Raw genomic sequence first — 21,560 nt, 5'->3', positions numbered from 1 at the left:
TGGAAAAACCCAAATCCCCCCCCCCCCCTTTACCGCGGGAGAAAATTCAAATTTTTTATGTTGTTGTTCATTTCCATGTTGATTTTAAATTATATAAGATCATGGGAAATTGGAAAATCAGTACACCATACTAATTCATTATCAATTTGCGACGTTTCGCTTAATATTTAAGCTTCCTCAGGCTCTGGAAACCAACCAAATACAAAAATGAATGAAAATTGAATTACAATAATGCAAAAAAAATCATTTAATCTAAAAATACTGCACTATAGTACATTAGAGTACAAGGGCACAAATTTCGTTTTCGACGAATGTGAAGTTTACAGGCCGAGCCGAAGGCGAGGTCTGTATTCACATTCGTTGAAAACGAAGTTTATGCCCGAGTGGTCTATTAATGTATTATGCGTCAGGATAAAATTTCTCTGACGTAGAATAAAATTTGATCATCATATATTAATTTTTACTAAATTTCGGGATAGAAATGAAGAAGCGATGGCCCATGATACACTTTTATAGAACAGTAGGATAATTTTTATCGAAAATCTCTCTCCGTGTTATGGACGCTGTTGTACCCTTTATCTATTATGTCATGAGGAGAATTGACTTTACATGACGTTATTTCACATTTCTGATTGAGAGTTTCTCTCTAATACTTCCATTATGCAGTTATTGTCTTCAGTAAGTGAAGCCTCAGTTCACCCGCGATGAATTAATATTTTCCATTTGTTTTATTTCGCTCCAGGTGGTACCAATACATGGGGGACGCAGAGGCGAATAATTTGGTGCCATTTCAAATCGATTACATTTGGAAGCCAGATGAAAATCGCGGACTTAAGGACCCATTGAACCCTCCTGCGAAACCGTGCAATGAATCTTTTGCTGTTAATATCATCACTATTCTTTCACATGAAGGATATCCAAGTATTGTATACAGTTTGGTACAGACCACACTATATAGATTCAATGATTTTCAATCATCAAATTTGTCAATTAAAATGCGTGGGGAAAATTTGAAAACATCATGGATATTCAGCGTCATCAAAAATACATTTTGCACAGAATTATTACTTTTTTAAAAATTCGTTGTTTATAAATGAATAATTGAAATTGTTTAAACTTTCGGAAATTTTTTTTTTTTACATGAAATCGATTTCTGTTAAAATTCTGAATAGCGGAGGGTAGCGTAAAATGGACACTTTAGACTTTTTTTAAAATGTTCATGATGTGTTGAATTGTTCATGAAATTCAATAATTTTATTTTTCCATTGAAAGAACAATTATTCCTTATTGTGATGAGTTTAGACTGAGCTCAATTGATAAATCTGCTTCTGAGTTATGAATATTTTTAAAAAAGCCAGAAGTGTCCATTTTACCCTACGCTCCCTACAAAGAAAATAAGTTAAGATTCCGAGCAAATGATTTTTATGGTGGAAAATAGATTGTTGATCAATTATTTATGCAAAAGGCTCGTAATTTTAAAAAATTGCAATTTTCAAATTATTCCATCAATCTTCCTTCAAAAGTAAACTCTCTAATTTTTTTTCAAATTTTTAAAATGTTTTCTATAATCATTCAATATCGAGGTTCAAAGTCAGACCTGCAAAGTTTGAATAAAAAAATTATTGTAAAATGTCCGGAAACTTAGGGTCAAATGAGACTCGAATGAAAGCTCTGATGTTCTACTACGGGAGGGTAGGGCAAAACGGACCGCTAGGTCAAAACGGACCACTGACAGAAAATTGGTAATTTTTGTTTTTTTTTCTTTCCTTCAAATCAGGAACACTGAATGTGTTGAACTAAAAGTGAGTTACTTGGAATGTAACCGTCACAGGGGTTTTATAGACAACAAGTGCCATTGAAACGCAATTTGATCAGATTTGCTAATCACCTCAAACCACAAATGACTTCGAATTTGCTCCATTCGGAAGCAAAAACAAAAATTATCAATTTTCTTCAGTGGTCCGTTTTGCCCTACCCTCCCCTACAAAAGTAGAAAAGCATTTCACTGGAGAAAAAATAGCCAAAGTACTTGGATATCCTTACCAATTTTTCAAAAACTCTAGTTATTAGTGTAAATTTTTCAGAATGCCTCAGCATGCAGTTGCGTGGATTGTCCAGCTGCATGTCCTCTGGTTGAGTGGACAATAAATCACAGGGCCTTCACACTTCTCGGCATCAATGGAGTTGGTGTACTGTTAGGTGTTGTCATTTTGGGGATCAGCATTGGTTTTGCTATTGGTTTTGCTATTGGTTGGATCTGGGGAAGGGACCGATGCGCCTCGAGTAAAAATTTCGAAGTATCTTCTTTTGTGTTTACCCCGTTGTGTGGAATAACGTCTATAATAATTGTCTTCCAGGGAAATCGCGTAATGTGGTAACTTGCAGTGATCAGTTGAGTGAACACTATCATAATATTTTCGAGAAAATATTCTATAAATTGGGACACGGTAATATCCGCTGATGGAATTGATAAAACTTGTCAAGTTCAAGGGGCATTAATTCCAATCGTTGGCATTTTATTTCTTTCCTCATTTCTAGATTTTGCAGAACACCCCATCCTGACTTTATCTCTGCTCTCTTACGTGATTATTGGAGTTTCCTGGGGCGCAGTGAATCTGAAGGTTACAGTGGATCCTATCGAGATATGGGCTTCACCTCAAAGCAGATCGCGTATCGAAAAAGAATACTTCGATAGCCATTTTACCCCTTTCTACAGGACTGAGCAGATTTACATTAAAGCTGTTAATCTCGAGAAGGTAATGAAATGGGATGCTTAAATTAGTTAATTAATTCAATAAATTATCTCTATTATTCCTTCTATTATTTCTCCTTTTGGGGAGATTATTATACGTTCTGAACATCACAAGTTATTGAAGTGGGGATCTCGATATGTATCCCCTATATCCCATGTGTGCAAATACTGATAATTGATGTGATAAAGTTCTTTGTTTACGGTTCGCTAGACGTGTAAAAGCCTAAACTGATGTAATCGAAAAAATGCTCCAGTGTATACAATTTTTGAGATACTTTTTTCCATCAAGAGGTTTGTTATTAATTTTTTGAGCCATGACTAATTCCATTTTGATGACAATTTTTTAAGTGATCGTTGAAAAATCGATTTTTGAAAAAATATCAATGTTTTCTAATCTGTATGAAAAATTACATTTTAATTGGTGTCAATGAATAGAGCTTATTAAAGTCTATATTTATGAAAACATTAATTAAATTCGATTGATCCCTTATAGGACATTTTTGAGAAAAAAGTAAAGAAAAAAGACCACATATATACAGACACCACCTAAAAATTGCATATTCCGACTTTTTAGACCATACTTAGTTACCTTAACAGGAAAAATTGGAAATTTAAATTTGAGCGATTACAAAACTTTCATTTAGAAGCGGAAAAAAAATTCACTTATTTTGGAATCACTTACCAAAAGAGCGCCCCATAATTGTTTTTCTGCACATTTTGCGGAAAGTTTTCAGAAAAAAAAGTTGTCCACCTCGAAAATTAAGTAATTAGAACATTCAATTATTACTTAAGTCTATATAGTTGACAAGGGATTATGACAGTAACCATAAACGCAGTGGAGTATTTGGGACTCGGTTTATGGTGAGGATGAACTGTTTATGATAGAAAAGTTTTGACGATTAAGTTTTAATTTTTTGTGTGTGAGAGAGAGAGAGGAATTTGGATAAATTGTAAGAAATGCTTCTTGGGAATTTTTCTTGTCTTGACGGAGACATAGTGGCGACACGGTCACCATAGTTAGGAGGAAGGCGTCCAGAATTTCTGACAGTACGTGTTATGAATATAGTAAATATGTTGACATAGGGGGGGGGGGGTTAAAATCATAAGAAGGAGGGGTTAAAATCATCCAAAAATTAGCTTCCGTACACTGAGAGAAAAACAAACACGGTGTCAAACAAGTCTTGTTTGGGCCAACAAAATCGCTAGTTGAAAATTATCAAAAAAGAATTTGTTTGGTTTGAATTTGAAAGTCTCAAACATGAATAATTGTTCTGCTTTCGACACCAACGAAATATTTGGCTCAAGAGACGGATAATTCACACCAGACGGTGCCTTATCAGGATGAAAATATCTCATATACAGGAAAATTTATCAACAAATATTTTATCCCTAAGTTACAAGATTGCTACCATATCATTATTATTGTTTCACTTAAGGGTTCATTTCTTGTCTGTGATTATTAGACAGACGAAACGAAAAAACCACTATCCCTTATTTTGCATAAAACAAAGATTTTGATGACATTTCTTGCGTGTACACAGAATGCAATTTTTGTTGAACTACTAAATCTATTTTTGTGACAAAAATTTTTCATCCAGGTGCACTCTCCGCATGTTTGGCACAAAAAATCCTTTTTTGATAATTTTCAAAAAACTATTTTCTTGGCACAAGTAAGACTTGTTTGAGAACTTCGTTGTTTTTCTCTCAGTGTAATACTTCAACGATCCCTAAACTGACCTGTCTTTCGATCATATTATATAGCCTTTTGTAGGGTTAAAGAACAATAAGTAATAAGATTCTTCAGACTAGTTATCAGTTTTGCATACATAAAATATGAGAGAAAAATGGAATCCTTACTTCAATAACTCGTAATGTTTAAACCCACAGTAAAAACCCAACGTCCCTTAATCAGTACAAATTCATGTAGATGACAAGGGAAACGTCGGATGGAGTCCAAGAGTTTGGTCCAATATTCCAAAGAGAATTCATGTTGGCCGTGTACGATTTGCAACAGAAAATTCAACAGGTGGGAAAAGGCTTCCTAGTTACTCACATTACCATGCATTGACCCAAAAACTAGGAAATAGACAATGAATAAATCAAGTGAGACGTATCACGTAGAAACAAATTTACAAGAAAATCCTAGCGCTTTCCGTTAGAATTCTGCTGCGAATTCCGCACGTTCCGCTCGCGTTTTCTAAAATAGAAATAATTAATTAAGAGTGTTTAACAGAAGCAAATGGCAAAGAACAATGGACGGAGAAATTTTTTTCAGAAAAATTCTAGTGCTAGCACGGGAAAAGAGGCACAACGTGATGGCCAGGAAAATATTCCAGTGCCGGCACTAGAAATTTTAGTGGAGAAAACGTGAATTTTTCCCCTATTTCTGTGACAATTTCACAGAAATCGCCAGAAATTTTACTAGAAATACCAAGAAATTTTACCTTAACAGCACTAGAATTTTTCACAGCCGGTGGATTGTGATTTTTTCCAGTACTCGTACTAGAATTGTTCTAGAAAATTTCTCTCCGTGTAGATTCAGAATCCGTGACTAGGAATTCCTACGAAAAAGTGTCAACAGAATAAGTCGTGAAAGTGCCATTAGAATCTGTCGATATTATTTCTGTTTAATATTCTCATTAAAGAATCGTGATGAAAAGCTGCGGAATTCCCAATAGAATTTCCTGGCGCATGCGTTAGAAGTGTCTCCAGTTTTTTTTATATCTGTCATTTTTTCTACTGAACTAATAGTTTGATGGATTGTGGAATCGTTAGATTGGTAGAGATACACACGAAGGATTGGAAAAAATTTGTTATGCCCCTGTGCAAAATGAATTCATGGGACCAATGACGGTAGATCGTTGCACAGTGCAGAGTCTCTGGGGATATTTCCAAAATGACTTGGAAAAATTCAATAATACCAATTACCTGGATCACTTATACATGTGTTTGCAGTACGTGAACAGCAACAATAAATTATATTTTAATCTCTTGGCGCATGAATGATTGATCCGATCTATGTTCCATAGAAACGCATTCCTTCCAGAATGTCTAGGTCCTTACAAGGGCCCAGTTATACCGGACATAGCAATAGGTGGATACTTGGTGGAGGGCAAAACAACTTACGAGGCCTCAGACTACATAAAAGCAACAGCGGTAGTTCTGTCATTCATGGTGAAGAATAAATCAGATAAAGATGAGTTGGAACCCATGCGAAAATGGGAGAGTCGATATTTGGATTTTATGAGGCATTGGGTAGAGCATGAAAAACCGGATTTCATGGATATCGCCTATTCATCGGAGAGATCTATTGAAGATGAATTGGAACGCACTTCAATTGCCGAATCGAAAACTATTATCATTAGCTACATCGTGATGTTTGTTTACATCGTTTTCTCATTGGGTACATTCAGGGCATCTGCGGAGACATTTGTATGTATTTTTTAAAATTCAATTGAAATTTTTCACGATGAATTGGGATGAAGCTGAAATTAGCGGAATATTCGTCAGCGGAAAATTCAACTTAGGGGATATTTAAGTGTAGGAGAGTCAAATAATCATATGTACAAATCACCCGAGTCAAAATTTTACCGGGGTTTTTGAACGTGGTCGCCGGGTAGGTTTAGGACGTTGAAATCACGTTGACCAGTGTACGGGGCTAAATGAACCGATCAACGTACTCTCCACGTAGATATCGTCTTTTATTTCCATTTTTTCCAGATTCTATGTCGAAAGTACGTCGAAACTGAACGTACTTTCATCGTTCCTTGAACATACATCTTCTCCCTTCCTCCGTCCCCTCGTCCCCAAAATCAATTGATTGCTTCAATGCGTGCCCAGATCAATTGTTGGATCGATGAAACCAATATTGATAGAATATACTCGGCGGGACGAATATGGGAAAAAAAGAAAAAAACATATCGGACCATTTGTTCTCGAGAATATTTCTTCTCTCGAGTTCCGGGCGGTGTTCCCTATCGGTCACCCATCCTGTTTCTACCCTGGCTCGGCGTGGCGTAGGATTAGTAATCTGTAGGACCCGGGTTCGAAACCAGTCATGGGTGGAATATTTTAGGTTTAAAAAAATCGGTTTCTCAACGATAAATACGTTAGGGAGTCAAGAGTGATAAATAACAGATGATCAATTTTGATAGCATATAACTATTTTCTTTTTTTTTATATTATTAAGAATGATCGTGGATAGTCGAATCATCCATGTGTACATATATATGAAATTATTGAACCGATGTCATTTTAGTACATTAGAGTACAAGGGCACAAATTTCGTTTTCGACGAATGTGAAGTTTATGCCAAAGTGGTCTATACTATTTTATGCCACATCGTGCAGAAGTCGAGTTTGAAGCACGCTGCGCGAACCGCAGCGTGCGATAAACTCAACTTATTGCACGGCGTGCCATAAAAAAATTTTCGAAACAATTTTGAGAGTGGCGATTGAATGAGCAATAATTGATGATAAATTACCAACAAGATAAATAATAATTTTAAGTGGCCCCACGTACTCTCAACGTAATAGACATCGAAAGCACGTTGAATACATGACCGGGGATTGAAGAATTTTTGACGTCCATGGGCCATTACGTTGACGTAGGTTGATAATACGCTGAAGATCCCGCGGAAAAATTGAGCATCAAAGAAAAGTAGGTTTAGAACGTTGAGACTACGCTGGGGGACCCCGTAAAATTTTGACTCGGGCAGTAGTGAAGTGGTAAACGGCGATAAGTCAACTCATCTCCCAGTTGTTTTTTTGAGAAATAGTTCCGAATCTAAGGGAGATAGCGAAATTTTCGTAATTGCATTTGTTATAGCACTCAATCGGCTCCACAAAAAAGGTTATAACAAAAATTTTGCTATCTTCCTCAGATTCCGAGATATTGATTGAAAACTGGCCAATAGTCAAAATTGACTTATCTCCTTTTACCACTTCGCTAGTGAAATGTTTTTCAATTGCGAAAAAGTTTGTACATTACTTAAAAACATTTGTACATCCCTAGATTCGCCTAAGACGAATCTGCTGTCGAATTTTCGCTAGTTTCAGCTTCATTGAATTCGGATCTTCAAGGTATCCTTCAGTGCTTATAATGCGTTGTTTAAATGATGAAGAAATTTTTCAATAGATTGTCAGTAAAGCAATGTTGAGCATCAGCGGAATAATCACCGTTTTAGCGTCGGTGACTTGCACGTTCGGAGTCTTTGGGTACACCCGGACATCTACGACTCTTTTGACTATTGAGGTAATATTAAGGACCTACGGTTCAATCTCCGTACAAAATATCACAGGGACTGTAGGGAAATGAAATTTCGAGAATTACGTATCCCCCACTTTACTTACACTCAGAGGGGAAAGTATTTTGATTTGATATTCTGCGTACAAGATACCAGACGATTCCCATTTTTCATGATCATTTGAGTACCATTCCTGGTGTGAAACACGAATGTTTGATTAGAAGGTATTGTTCCTTTTCAAAATAACAATTTAGAAACTCGGAATAAGATAGTTTATTAATAGTGGCCTACGAGGCAAAATTGAGACTCATTAGGATTTTGGTTTTCGTAAAAATTGAGTTGAATTTTGTTTTGTTTTGTCTATCTATCCATTCAAAAAATGAACGTAAAATACATGGTGCAATACGTGTAAAAAAATAGATAGTTTGCCAAGTTTTATGACCGATGCGTTTAATTTTTTTTATGAACTGTAGCGAGTGCCCGTTTGGTTTGAAATTCAATTGATGTACAATTAAGTTCTAGATCATAGATCCATATATTTCCAGTAATTTCTGCAATATCTCAGCTCTAGTCCCCCTCAATTCGAGCCCCTTTGTCGTGTATCTTGTGCGGAGACTGGACGATATATTAAAATTCACATACACTCAAGAATTTTATTTTTTGCTTCTGAATGGAAGAATTGTATTCGTTGAATCCGAAATTTCCAATTTTTTGTGTCAGGATAATTAATTTTGACCTGAGGAGTTCGACTATGCTATTTTCAGGCCATATCCGGATGTATGTATGTATGTCTATGTGTGTATGTGACCGATCATTTTTCGATGGTAACTGAAAAAATTATTGTTTACATGAATCCAATTGGGATTTAAAATATTCTTCCCAACGCCATCTTGACCGAGTTCGATCATGAGATTGATTTCGTCATCTGTTGTTGAAAAAACATTCGGATGCAAATTGCTAATTTATTAGTAAAAATATATTGACTGTTGTGACGCAGCAATTTCTCACGTATTTTCAACTATTAACGGAAATTTAAATTCACCAACCAGAGTTCATTCTTCTCAAAAAAAATAGAATAGATAATATGCACCGAATGCAGGCGTTAGTGTGTGGTTATTTGGGTCTTAAAGTCTTGAATGTCTGCATTATTTGCCTGGGTATTTCCATTAGATTCGTAGCTATGCATCAAAAAGGTCAATCCTAAATTCATTAATGTTGATTTCCCATAATTTTCCCCAGGTCATTCCTTTCCTCGTTCTAGCTGTCGGAGTTGACAACATTTTTATCCTCGTCCAAACACATCAAAGGAATCCCCCAAGACCTGGAGAGAGTATCCCACATCATATGGGTAGAATACTGGGCTTAGTGGGACCGTCCATGTTCCTTACGAGTGTCTCAGAGTCACTCTGTTTCTCCATTGGAACTATCTCATCCATGCCTGCTGTTAAAACATTCGCACTGTTTGCATCAGTCGCTATTGCGTTCAATTTCTTCCTGCAAATTACTGGATTCGTCAGTCTTCTGGCCCTGGACACGAGAAGATATGAGGTAATCTGTTCTTCAGAATTAGATATAGACAGAGACATTTCCGGTAGCTAATCTCCCCAGTAATAGAAGAGGTCCCTTGATTTCATTCTTCCAGAAGTGATCGTTCAGAAGATGAATGCATGATAATGCATTTACCGAGAGTATAAGTTTTTAGTTCTCAGTAAATATCTCTGAATTTCAGAAATCTATGGTACTAAAATGTAAGGAACAAAACGTCCTGGATTTATTTGACCTTTTCATTTATTCGAATAGTAAGAGAACGTTCTCTAAAAACCAGGAAAAAAGTTCTAATTCTTAATCATTTTTATCGAATGATCCAGCGAGGTAGAGGGAATTGAACAAATGTAGCCTTTTTTTGAAAATTTTTTAAAACATCAATGAATCCGTCGAGAAACCATGTGCAAAATCAATGCCAGAATCAGGACAACAACAAAAATAAATTCTCAAGTTTCTGTTCATACATGAAATTCAATGGGGCATCGCTAATTTTAGAATTTCTTCTACATTGTTGGCTAGTTGATAATCTACACTCATAGAAAAGGTGGAAGGATTTAGTTGCTGTTAACGAGGCTTCTTAATTATTACCACGATTTATTAATTATTAACGTGGTTTTGTAATTATTACTGATGATTAAGTTATAGTTAAGAAGCCTCGTTAACAGTTAACGAATATTACTGAATACAGTTAACGAATGTCATTCGTTAATAGTTAATAGTTAACGAATTGTGGTGATCGTTAAGACGCCTTGTTAACAGCAACTACAGTAGAGGTTTCGTATAAGCTACCTTAGGGACAGTAGGAGAGTGGAATTCCAGGAACCCCTCATAGAGAAGTAAAAAATAGTGATCAGCAGGTTTCAAACAAGATACCTTTCATTTTTACTGAATGAATATCGATAACTAATCAATTTATATGTGTTTAATGTTTTGAATTAGTATCGCTCGCGTTCCCTTCTCTCTTAAGTCAGAGGGGATCGTATAAGTGAGCTCGAATAAAAAATTTGGGTTTCACTTTCATCGATGATTTCAAATTATTTCTGAAATCACCTGATTTCTTTGCGATTTCTAATGATTTTTGATGATTTCCCAGTCATTAGAAATCACTACCGGAAATGGAAATCACTTGATTTCCAGTGATTTCTCGTGATTTCTTCCTTGATTTCCAATCGAGTGGTCCAGAAATTTCCTAAGTGACCAGTCCCTCGCCCCGCGTGATAAAATGTCTGCTGATGTTGGTGGACTCGAGAATAATCACAGACGAAAAATAACGATTTGTCGATGGGAAAAGTGAAAAAAAAATCGATGTATATTTCCATTACTTGAAAAAAGTGGTGTGACCCCCCCTTAAGGTCATTAGACCCTCATGATCACTCCGTTCGTTCCTCCCGTTTGACCCTTAACACCGTTTGATCCCTATAACTACTCTCTTCCCGCTGAAAAATGACTGGGGCCATAGGTATCTTATAAAAAGCCCACGGAACATAAACATTTGGGAGGCGATAAAAGTGCCAAGAGTGGGGGTAGGCCTCGAGCGCTCGAACCGCGAGGTATCTTATAGAGAGGTATCTTATACGAAGCCTCTACTGTAAATCCTTCTATCGGCGTAGGGAAAATCCAAAAGTGATCGAACCCTATGGCAATCTCACACGGAAATCCCCCATAAAAACCCTACGGTGAGGGCTCATGGCAACGCTATGGCAATGCCATGGGCTTTTTCGTACGTGTATATAATTTCGTGAAAGCATTCCTTACTTGATTAAAAAAATTAATTAACAAATAATTTCTTATTTGATTCAAACAGTTATTGTTGCCTGCATCAACAACACATGAGCATAGAAAAACTCAATAATTTGTGAGACTGCAATAAATTCAATTATTCAGAATTTATTCCGGAAATCCATCGGGACTAACTTTTGGGTCCGATTGTCTTGGGATATACCTTAATAGGTTCACTAATGTATTGAAACATTATAAAAAAAGACTACATTTGTTGAATTCTCTCTACCTCGCGGGCTCATCCTTAAATCTAATACCATGGTTCTGAAAACTGAAACCTTTTTTTCTCCGTTTCATTGATTTATCTCCGAATCATTTGCATGTGTCATATCTCTTCCGTAGGATCGGCGTGTGGATCTCTTATGCTGCCTGCGATTGAATATCAGTAGCATTAAATCAGGCCCAGGGATTATGCAAAAATTCTTCGCCAAGTACTACACACCTATGCTAATGAATAAATTCGTTGGAATCGGAGTACTGGTCTTTTTCGTTGCACTAGTGACGACGAATGTTGTTGCTGGAGCACAACTCGAAATCGGTTTGGATCAGAAATACTCGATGCCTGAAGATTCATACGTTCTCAAATACTTTGAAGTATGAACGTGTCGGTTTAAATTCAATAGGCAAGTGGTAAACCGTAGGGAATCGGTTCCTATTTTCGAAGCGAGGTAGCCTACGCTCAAACGTCGAAGGAGCTTTTATGTAGCTGGGAAAATTCCCAATAAGAAATATTTTTTGTCATTTCGCCTTCAAATCGCCACGTACGATAAAACTTTATAAATTACAATTTATTGGTTTTTTATTGAATTCCTATTGGAAACTCTACGAGTTTTTCGTCGATACTTTGCACGTTTTAAATAGAAAATTTGATCTTCCTATTCTACGTTTTTATTGATAAATTTTCTATACAAATTCTTCGACATGAATTTTTGGTTTTTTCACTCTTTTCTCCGTCTTAAAAGAAAACTAAAGAAAAAACTAAAAAAAATTGGGTTGCGAAATTACTATAAGAAAGGGTGGGGTAAAACGGCCCATTTCAACTTTTCTGTGATTCTCATAACTCAGAAACGAATTCATTAATTGAGATCAGTCTAGGCTCATTCTAATGGGGAAGAAGTGTAGTTTCCATGGGAAAAAAATTATTTTATTTTATTTAATATTGAATGAGCTGTTAACATTTTTGGAAAAAACAAAAGGGGTCGTTTAACCCCACTCTCCCCTAGAAAATATCTCAATAGAATGAATCGCACAGAAAGATCAAATGCTATTTCAATGATCAAGTGCTAAAATATTGTCTATCGGACATTTCTATTAAAAAAAAAAAATAGAAATTGGCGACAAACCGATAAAATTTTTAATGGAGGTTCAATAGAAATCCAATTATTTAGAAGTTCTTGGCCCCTGCGATGTTGAACTGATTTGAAAAAGATAGAAAAATATTTTTTTGAAGTTTTCAAATGATAAAAAATCAAGTCATTTTGACTAGGCCCAATAATTCGACACCCTCTGCGGGCTCCACTTCAGGGGCCTCATTTATTAAATTTCAAACAGGCAAGATATAATAAATGTTTAATAAAATGTGAAAAATTAATAAATGATGCCTCTGAAGAGGACTCCGCAAAGGGGGTCAAAATATTGGGCCTAGTCCAATTGACTTGATCTTGCATCATTTGGACATTTAAAAAAAATTATTGATCTTTTTCAAATCAACTAAAGACCGCAGAGACAAGAACTTCAAAAACTTGGTCATTCGGTCGAAACTTCTCCACAACATAGAAATCCAATAGAATTTTCTGGTAAATTCACTACACTGAGAGAAAAACAAACACGTTGCCAAACAAGTCTTGTTTGGGCCAACAAAATGGCTAGTTGAAAATTGCCAAAAAAAAATTTGTTTGGTTCGAATTTGAAAGTCTTAAACATGAATAATTGTTCTGCTTTCGACAGCAACGAAATATTTTGCTCAAGAGGCGGATAATTCACACCAGACAGTGCCTTTTCAGGATGAAAATACCTCATATAGAGCAAAATTTATCAACAAATGTTTTATCCCTAAGTTACAAGATTCCTATCATATCATTATTATTGTTTCATTTAAGGGTTCATTTCTTGTCTGCGATTATTAGACAGCCGAAACGAAAAACTTCTATCCTTGTTTCGCATAAAACAACGATTTTTCGGGAGCAAAATACGTATGGGAGTATCGAATAACGAAGGAGTAGTGCTAGAAATGACATTTCTTGCCTGTACAGAGAATGCAATTTCTGTTGAACTATTAAATCTATTTTTGCGACAAAAATGTTCCATTCCGGCGCACTCTCTCCATGTTTAGCACAAAAAAATCCATTCTTGATCATTTTCAAAAAACTATTTTCTTGGCACAAAGGACTTGTTTGAGAACTTTATCGTTTTTCTCTTAGTGTAGGTTGTTCTACGATTTAGTTTGTACGTGGTCTTATTAAAATCATTTCATATGTCACGGCTAATTCTCATCAAGAAGTGAGAATTCGACCTGTTACGTTTTGCCACTTGACTTAGGTATTAGTGATCAATAACCACAAGAATAAATTAATTGATTGACTCTGCGATGCGTTTCCAAACAGTTCATGGAGGAACTGCTGTCAATGGGGCCGCCAGTGTACTTCGTTCTCAAAGGTGGCCTTAACTACAGTAAACCTGAGGTTCAGAATGCTATATGTGGAGCGCAGAGATGCAACTCTGATTCCCTATATGCCCAGATATTCTCGGCATCTAAACAATCCTCAATGTAATGACTACACAAATACGTTTGAGACAGAATTTCCCTGGCGAACATCTTATGAAATGACTTTTTACAGTACTTATCTAGCAAAGCCAGCATCTTCCTGGATCGACGACTATTTTGATTGGACTGTAATCGATGGCTGCTGCAAGTATTTCCCGAGCAATTCATCTTTTTGCCCTCACAATCATTGGACGGATGATGAAGGTATCTTGAATCAATTTTCAATGTCACACAACTAGGGGGAGAACTAGGGGGACTCTAGTTGTGATGCTTGTGACCCAAGGGGCGAGGAGGTTGTTTACACTGAGAGAAAAATTTCTTAACACGTAGAATAAAACACATTTACTTGAGACAAGTAAATTGAGACATTGAAGATAATTATCTTCAATGTCTCAAATCGCGGAGTGATTTCGCTTTATGGAACTCGAATAAATGTTCATTTTTCACTTTCGTTCCAGCTTACATGAATATATTACGTATCGAAACATTGCAAGGGCATGAAAGGAATCATGAAAACAGGTGAGCGATTTTGCTCATTTTATGTCGACATAAAATCGTAAATTTCAACCAATCCTATTAGTTGAGTATTCCGAATCCAGGATTGTCATTGGTTGAAATTTACGATTTTATGTCGACATAAAACGAGCAAAATCGCTCCCCAGTAAATACTCAAAGATTCACAGTTCTTTTACGCGAATTCTTACATGCGTTTAATTGACGAAATCGTTAAGGGTATTATGACGGGGTCCATAACTGGAAAAAAAAGCAGAAAATTCAATGAAAATTGCTGAACAGATTATTCGATCCATTTGAAAGCCGTGTGCAAAATGTCAAGGCTCCTACTTAAACAATAATAATGGAAATAATTTTTGAAGTTGTTACTTATACACGCAGTTGAATGGGGCATCGGTAATTTTTGTGAATTATCGATTTGTTATCGATAGATCAATAACGTAGGAAAGGCACTAAAATTACCGATGCCCCATTCAACCGCGTGTATAAGTAGCAACTTCAAAAATTATTCCCATTATTATTGTTTAAGTAGGGGTCTTGACATTTTGCACACGGCTTTCAAATGGATCGAATAATCTGTTCAGCAATTTTCATTGAATTTTCTGCTTTTTTTTCCAGTTATGGACCCCGTCATAATACCCTTAACNCATTTTGCTCTTGTCCCCTTTTTTTTACAAAAAAACAAAGGTTTGACCAGTTCTTCAGACTATCCCAAAGATTCACGAGGGGTTATTTTGGAATGTTGTAATGGCAACAATTTAACCCGTCAGTAGGTGCACTATGAGCATTTCTCTCACGCAACGCTAGTCAAACTGCAAGACGTCTCTGCAGTACGAATGAGATACTAAAAAGAGCCCACCTACACTGAAAGAAAAATGATAAGGTTCGCAAACAAGTCTTACTTGTGCCAAGAAAATAGTTTTTTGAAAATTATCAAAAAAGGATTTTTTTGTGCTAAACTTGGAGAGAGTGCGCCGGAATGAAAAATTTTTGTCGCAAAAATAGATTTAGTAGTTGAAAAACAATTGCATTTTCTGTAAACGCAAGGAATGTAATTTCTAGCACTACTCCTTCGTTATTCGATACTCCTATACGTATTTTGNCAATTGCATTTTCTGTATACGCAAGGAATGTAATTTCTAGCACTACTCCTTCGTTATTCGATACTCCTATACGTATTTTGCTCCCGAAAAATCTTTGTTTTATACCTAACAAGGGATAGTAGTTTTTCGTTTCGGCTGTCTAATAATCACTGCCAAGAAATGAACCCTTAAATGGAACAATAATAATGATATGATAGCAATCTTGTAATTTAGGGATAAAATATTTATTGATAAATTTGCCTTTATATGAGATATTTTCATCCTGAAAAGGCACCGTCTGGTGTGAATTATCCGCCTCTTGAGCCGAATGTTTCCTTGCTGTTGAAAGCAGAGCAATTATTCATGTTTGAGACTTTCGAATTCGAACCAAACAAATTCTTTTTTAGCAATTTTCAATTAGCGATTTTGTTGGCCCAAATAAGACTGACAACGTGTTTGTTTTTCTCTCAGTGTACTGACGAGTTAATAAGTTACGAAATGTTCACCTAATCATTTGCCTACATTTTTTTATTCTTATTTTTCAACTTCCCTTTTATGGAGAAACTAAAGAATTCGCCATAACAGGAGGTGGTCGCGGATTTAATTTGACGGAATATTTGATTGGCCTCTTGATTAAGAACTGGGGAAGCGAGATTAAAGTAGTATAAACATAACTTTAATTTTGAAGATTGAAATCTGAAATAAATTCTAAACGAAAGTTAATGTTAATAGAACCATTCTGGTTGACTTTGTGCTCAATTGGCAATCCAGTAGTATTGATAATAATTAATTTAGAAATGTAAAAATAATGCAGTTTTATCAGGAAACGAACTTTTCGAAGTTGCAAAAAAGATTAAAATCTAGAAAAAATCAGAAAAAATAAATAAAAATTGTATATTCAATATGAAAATTATGGTCAGTGTCTAATTTTTGTAATAAATAATTTGCTCGAAATGGCGTATTGTGTTAAAACTTCCTAGTTAAACGGAAGACTATTGTTTAAAAATATCACTAACGAAAGAATTCGATAGATAAATTTCATGAGAAAAATGATCAATGATGAATAATTTTTTTTTTTAGCTTTTTGAATATATTTTCTGTCGTTACACTCAATGACTCAACTGGAGTTCATTCATAATAATTTAACTCTACTATGCTATTTTTGCACTTCTAGATTGATTATTATCAATAATACTAGACTGTCGACTGAGCACAAACTCAACCAGAGTATCTTATTGATATTAACTTTTGAATTTATTTCAGTAGCGAAATGGTGAAACTGTTTAAGTCGACTTATCTTCCAGTTGAGTTTTTGAAGAATATTTCCGAATCTAAGAGAGATAGCGAAATTTTCGTAATTACATTTGTTGTAGCTCTTAATCGGCTATACAAAAAAGGTTGTAACAAAAATTTGGCTATCTTCCTTAGATTCCGAGATATTGATTGAAAACTGGCCAATAGTCAACATTGACTTGTCCCGTTTTACCACTTCGCTACTGATTTCAATTTAGAAGTTATTGCAGATTTAAATCTTCAAAATTGAAGTGATTTTCAAACTTCTTTAAAGTATAGCAGTTTGAGGAATCAAAATTGACTTGAATTTGCTGTTCCAGAGATGTCCTGCGAGAGATGCCCTATGAAGAAGGATAAATTTGGATTGAGACCACAGGCATCAGACTTTCGTAGATACCTCAGTTATTTCTTAACTGATGTACCTGACGAGACATGTGCGAAGGGAGGTAGGGCGGCTTATTTCGACGTAAGTTATGACACCTGGAGGAGAGTGAACACAAACTGTAAAAAAATCATGAAAAATCTCACTCTAATTATTATATACAGGCAATGATGTATACATACGATCGATATGGAATGATTGATGTTGGAGATTCCTACTTCATGAGTTACCACACACCTCTGAAGAAACAATCGGACTGGTACAGAGCCCTTTCCTCAGCTCGAGTGGTTGCTGATAATATAACCGCTATGATTAATAACCACAAATTCACTGATACTCACATCAGTGTTTTTCCTTACAGGTAAAATAGACAATGAACCAGAGGAATGGGGAGTGAAACGAACTATTTTGAATTTTTCAAACCAAAAATAATTTGTTCGATTGTTGATCACATTAAATTTTCTTTTTCAGGTCCGGGTGGATTATCTCTCGAACGTTATCTCGATTGTTTTTCCGTTTTCATAATGTAAAATATATCACAATTTCTATTGGATTTTACATCACGCAGGAGACTCTAAAAATTATGATTGTACAATCAAAAAAAGTAGAAAAAAAATTGAACATTTTCAAAGAACGTTTTTAATAGAGATTAAAAAATAAGTCCGATAGAGAGGAAATAGTGAATGGATAATTTATCATGGTAACTAACGATCTGACAGCGATTGACTATTGTGACAAATGACGACCTAACAGTCATTAAATACAATCAAATTATTACATTGCAATTTCCTCCCTATTGGGTTCATTTTCCAATATTATTCTAAAGTGCTCTTTAAAAATGTTCAGCTTTTTTCAACGTTTTTTTCATTGTATAATTATAATTTTTGGAGACTCCAGGGCTATGTAAAATTGAATCGCAATTGGAGATTATTTCAGATTATCAAAATAAAAAAAACAGCCAAGATCACGTTCGAAAGGTAATCCACCCGGACCTTCACTTATCCTTTATAATGAGTAGACTCAGTTCAATTCATAAATTAGTTTTTGTTATGGATATTTGAATAAAGTAGTTTACATTTCACATATTTCACCCCTAATTTCATTAATTCTGCCATTACTAAAGGAATTAATTCAGTCGTGAAGCGGTAAAACGGTTTAAGTCGATTTAAGCCTCAGCCGAGGAATATTTCTGAATCTAAGGGAGATAACGAAATTTTCGTAATTACCTTTTTTATAGAACGAATCGAGAGTTACAAAAAAGGTCTTAATAAAAATCTAAAAATATCGCAAAATCTCCTTTAGATTTCGAGATATTCATTGAAAACTGCCCAATACTCAAAATCGACTTACCGTGCTACCGCTTCGCTACTGAATTAAGACTGCAGGTGTTAATTCTGTGCGATATATTCATTTTCAGCATTTTTTACGTCTTTTACGAACAGTATTTGACGATTTGGAAGGAAACAATGATATCATTGGCACTGTCTCTTGGTATTGTCTCCATTGTTACTTACGTTTTAACTGGATTTTCCCTTTTCTCTGCTGGAATGGTATTGATCACTGTGACTATGATAATCATCAACATGTTTGGACTCATGTACTGGTGGAATGTCAGTCTCAATGCTGTCTCACTTGTTAATTTAGTTATGGTAAAGCAGTCTATATTTTTTACTTTTTTTCCTTAAACAATGAACTTTTAATAATTTTTTTCGGTTGATATTCTAGGCTGTGGGGATCTCGGTGGAGTTTTGTAGTCATCTTCTGCACTCTTATCTGAGTTCAAAGAAAAAATTTAGTCTGGACAGGGCATCTGATGCATTATCTGTGATAGGAAGCTCTGTGAGTGGTTATATTTTGATACTTTCCCATTGATCTTTGGAATCTTGATATATTTCTTCTCCTCGTTTCAGGTATTCTCAGGTATCACTTTGACGAAGCTGGTGGGAATTATCATACTGGCATTTGCAAAAACAAAAATATTTCAGATATTTTACTTCAGGATGTACCTGGGTATTTTGATCATGGGAGCAACTCATGGTCTAATATTCTTACCTGTTNATTGATAAATTTGCCTTTATATGAGATATTTTCATCCTGAAAAGGCACCGTCTGGTGTGAATTATCCGCCTCTTGAGCCGAATGTTTCCTTGCTGTTGAAAGCAGAGCAATTATTCATGTTTGAGACTTTCGAATTCGAACCAAACAAATTCTTTTTTAGCAATTTTCAATTAGCGATTTTGTTGGCCCAAATAAGACTGACAACGTGTTTGTTTTTCTCTCAGTGTACTGACGAGTTAATAAGTTACGAAATGTTCACCTAATCATTTGCCTACATTTTTTTATTCTTATTTTTCAACTTCCCTTTTATGGAGAAACTAAAGAATTCGCCATAACAGGAGGTGGTCGCGGATTTAATTTGACGGAATATTTGATTGGCCTCTTGATTAAGAACTGGGGAAGNACTCTAAAAATTATGATTGTACAATCAAAAAAAGTAGAAAAAAAATTGAACATTTTCAAAGAACGTTTTTAATAGAGATTAAAAAATAAGTCCGATAGAGAGGAAATAGTGAATGGATAATTTATCATGGTAACTAACGATCTGACAGCGATTGACTATTGTGACAAATGACGACCTAACAGTCATTAAATACAATCAAATTATTACATTGCAATTTCCTCCCTATTGGGTTCATTTTCCAATATTATTCTAAAGTGCTCTTTAAAAATGTTCAGCTTTTTTCAACGTTTTTTTCATTGTATAATTATAATTTTTGGAGACTCCAGGGCTATGTAAAATTGAATCGCAATTGGAGATTATTTCAGATTATCAAAATAAAAAAAACAGCCAAGATCACGTTCGAAAGGTAATCCACCCGGACCTTCACTTATCCTTTATAATGAGTAGACTCAGTTCAATTCATAAATTAGTTTTTGTTATGGATATTTGAATAAAGTAGTTTACATTTCACATATTTCACCCCTAATTTCATTAATTCTGCCATTACTAAAGGAATTAATTCAGTCGTGAAGCGGTAAAACGGTTTAAGTCGATTTAAGCCTCAGCCGAGGAATATTTCTGAATCTAAGGGAGATAACGAAATTTTCGTAATTACCTTTTTTATAGAACGAATCGAGAGTTACAAAAAAGGTCTTAATAAAAATCTAAAAATATCGCAAAATCTCCTTTAGATTTCGAGATATTCATTGAAAACTGCCCAATACTCAAAATCGACTTACCGTGCTACCGCTTCGCTACTGAATTAAGACTGCAGGTGTTAATTCTGTGCGATATATTCATTTTCAGCATTTTTTACGTCTTTTACGAACAGTATTTGACGATTTGGAAGGAAACAATGATATCATTGGCACTGTCTCTTGGTATTGTCTCCATTGTTACTTACGTTTTAACTGGATTTTCCCTTTTCTCTGCTGGAATGGTATTGATCACTGTGACTATGATAATCATCAACATGTTTGGACTCATGTACTGGTGGAATGTCAGTCTCAATGCTGTCTCACTTGTTAATTTAGTTATGGTAAAGCAGTCTATATTTTTTACTTTTTTTCCTTAAACAATGAACTTTTAATAATTTTTTTCGGTTGATATTCTAGGCTGTGGGGATCTCGGTGGAGTTTTGTAGTCATCTTCTGCACTCTTATCTGAGTTCAAAGAAAAAATTTAGTCTGGACAGGGCATCTGATGCATTATCTGTGATAGGAAGCTCTGTGAGTGGTTATATTTTGATACTTTCCCATTGATCTTTGGAATCTTGATATATTTCTTCTCCTCGTTTCAGGTATTCTCAGGTATCACTTTGACGAAGCTGGTGGGAATTATCATACTGGCATTTGCAAAAACAAAAATATTTCAGATATTTTACTTCAGGATGTACCTGGGTATTTTGATCATGGGAGCAACTCATGGTCTAATATTCTTACCTGTTGCAATGAGATTCTTCGGTGAGCGAGCAAAATTTCCTGAGTATTATTTCTATTTCATGAATGCATTAATTAATTTTTTTTCGTTTCAGGCCCAGTGGGAATAGGAAATTCAAATCAGGAAAATGGAAGATCGAGTAAATTAGAGACACAATGTTAAATATTTTCCTAACTGAATTTAACATGTAAATAGTTTTCAAGGAATAAACAAGTTTTTCTTAAGGGATCGGATATTCAATTTTTCCAGACGTTTCAATAAATGA

The 21,560-nt window shown here is 35.2% G+C and overlaps 1 protein-coding gene across 1 annotated transcript in view; it reads left to right on the top strand.

Annotated features, from left to right (window-relative positions):
• Positions 1-21,519, top strand: part of LOC107045625 (NPC intracellular cholesterol transporter 1 homolog 1b) — a 25,996-nt gene extending 4,477 nt beyond the window's left edge. Inside the window, exons 5-21 of the mRNA XM_029126653.1 lie at positions 2,085-2,283; positions 2,358-2,447; positions 2,539-2,756; positions 4,680-4,778; positions 5,528-5,706; positions 5,782-6,184; positions 7,889-8,005; positions 9,237-9,545; positions 11,664-11,915; positions 13,925-14,088; positions 14,159-14,289; positions 17,294-17,439; positions 17,520-17,716; positions 18,773-19,004; positions 19,081-19,194; positions 21,156-21,318; positions 21,390-21,519. Coding sequence (XP_028982486.1) covers positions 2,085-2,283; positions 2,358-2,447; positions 2,539-2,756; positions 4,680-4,778; positions 5,528-5,706; positions 5,782-6,184; positions 7,889-8,005; positions 9,237-9,545; positions 11,664-11,915; positions 13,925-14,088; positions 14,159-14,289; positions 17,294-17,439; positions 17,520-17,716; positions 18,773-19,004; positions 19,081-19,194; positions 21,156-21,318; positions 21,390-21,457 — 3,081 coding nt within the window. The 3' untranslated portion in view covers positions 21,458-21,519. The remainder of the gene's footprint in view (positions 1-2,084; positions 2,284-2,357; positions 2,448-2,538; positions 2,757-4,679; positions 4,779-5,527; positions 5,707-5,781; positions 6,185-7,888; positions 8,006-9,236; positions 9,546-11,663; positions 11,916-13,924; positions 14,089-14,158; positions 14,290-17,293; positions 17,440-17,519; positions 17,717-18,772; positions 19,005-19,080; positions 19,195-21,155; positions 21,319-21,389) is intronic.
• Positions 21,520-21,560: the final 41 nt, after the last annotated feature.

This window comes from Diachasma alloeum, unplaced genomic scaffold (assembly GCF_001412515.2).
Source record: "Diachasma alloeum isolate Michigan unplaced genomic scaffold, Dall2.0 Dall_scaffold_00181, whole genome shotgun sequence".
Classification (NCBI taxonomy): Eukaryota; Metazoa; Arthropoda; class Insecta; order Hymenoptera; family Braconidae; genus Diachasma; species Diachasma alloeum.
The sequence above is the reverse complement of the archived record's forward strand: the minus strand, read 5'-3'. Positions and strand labels throughout refer to the sequence as shown.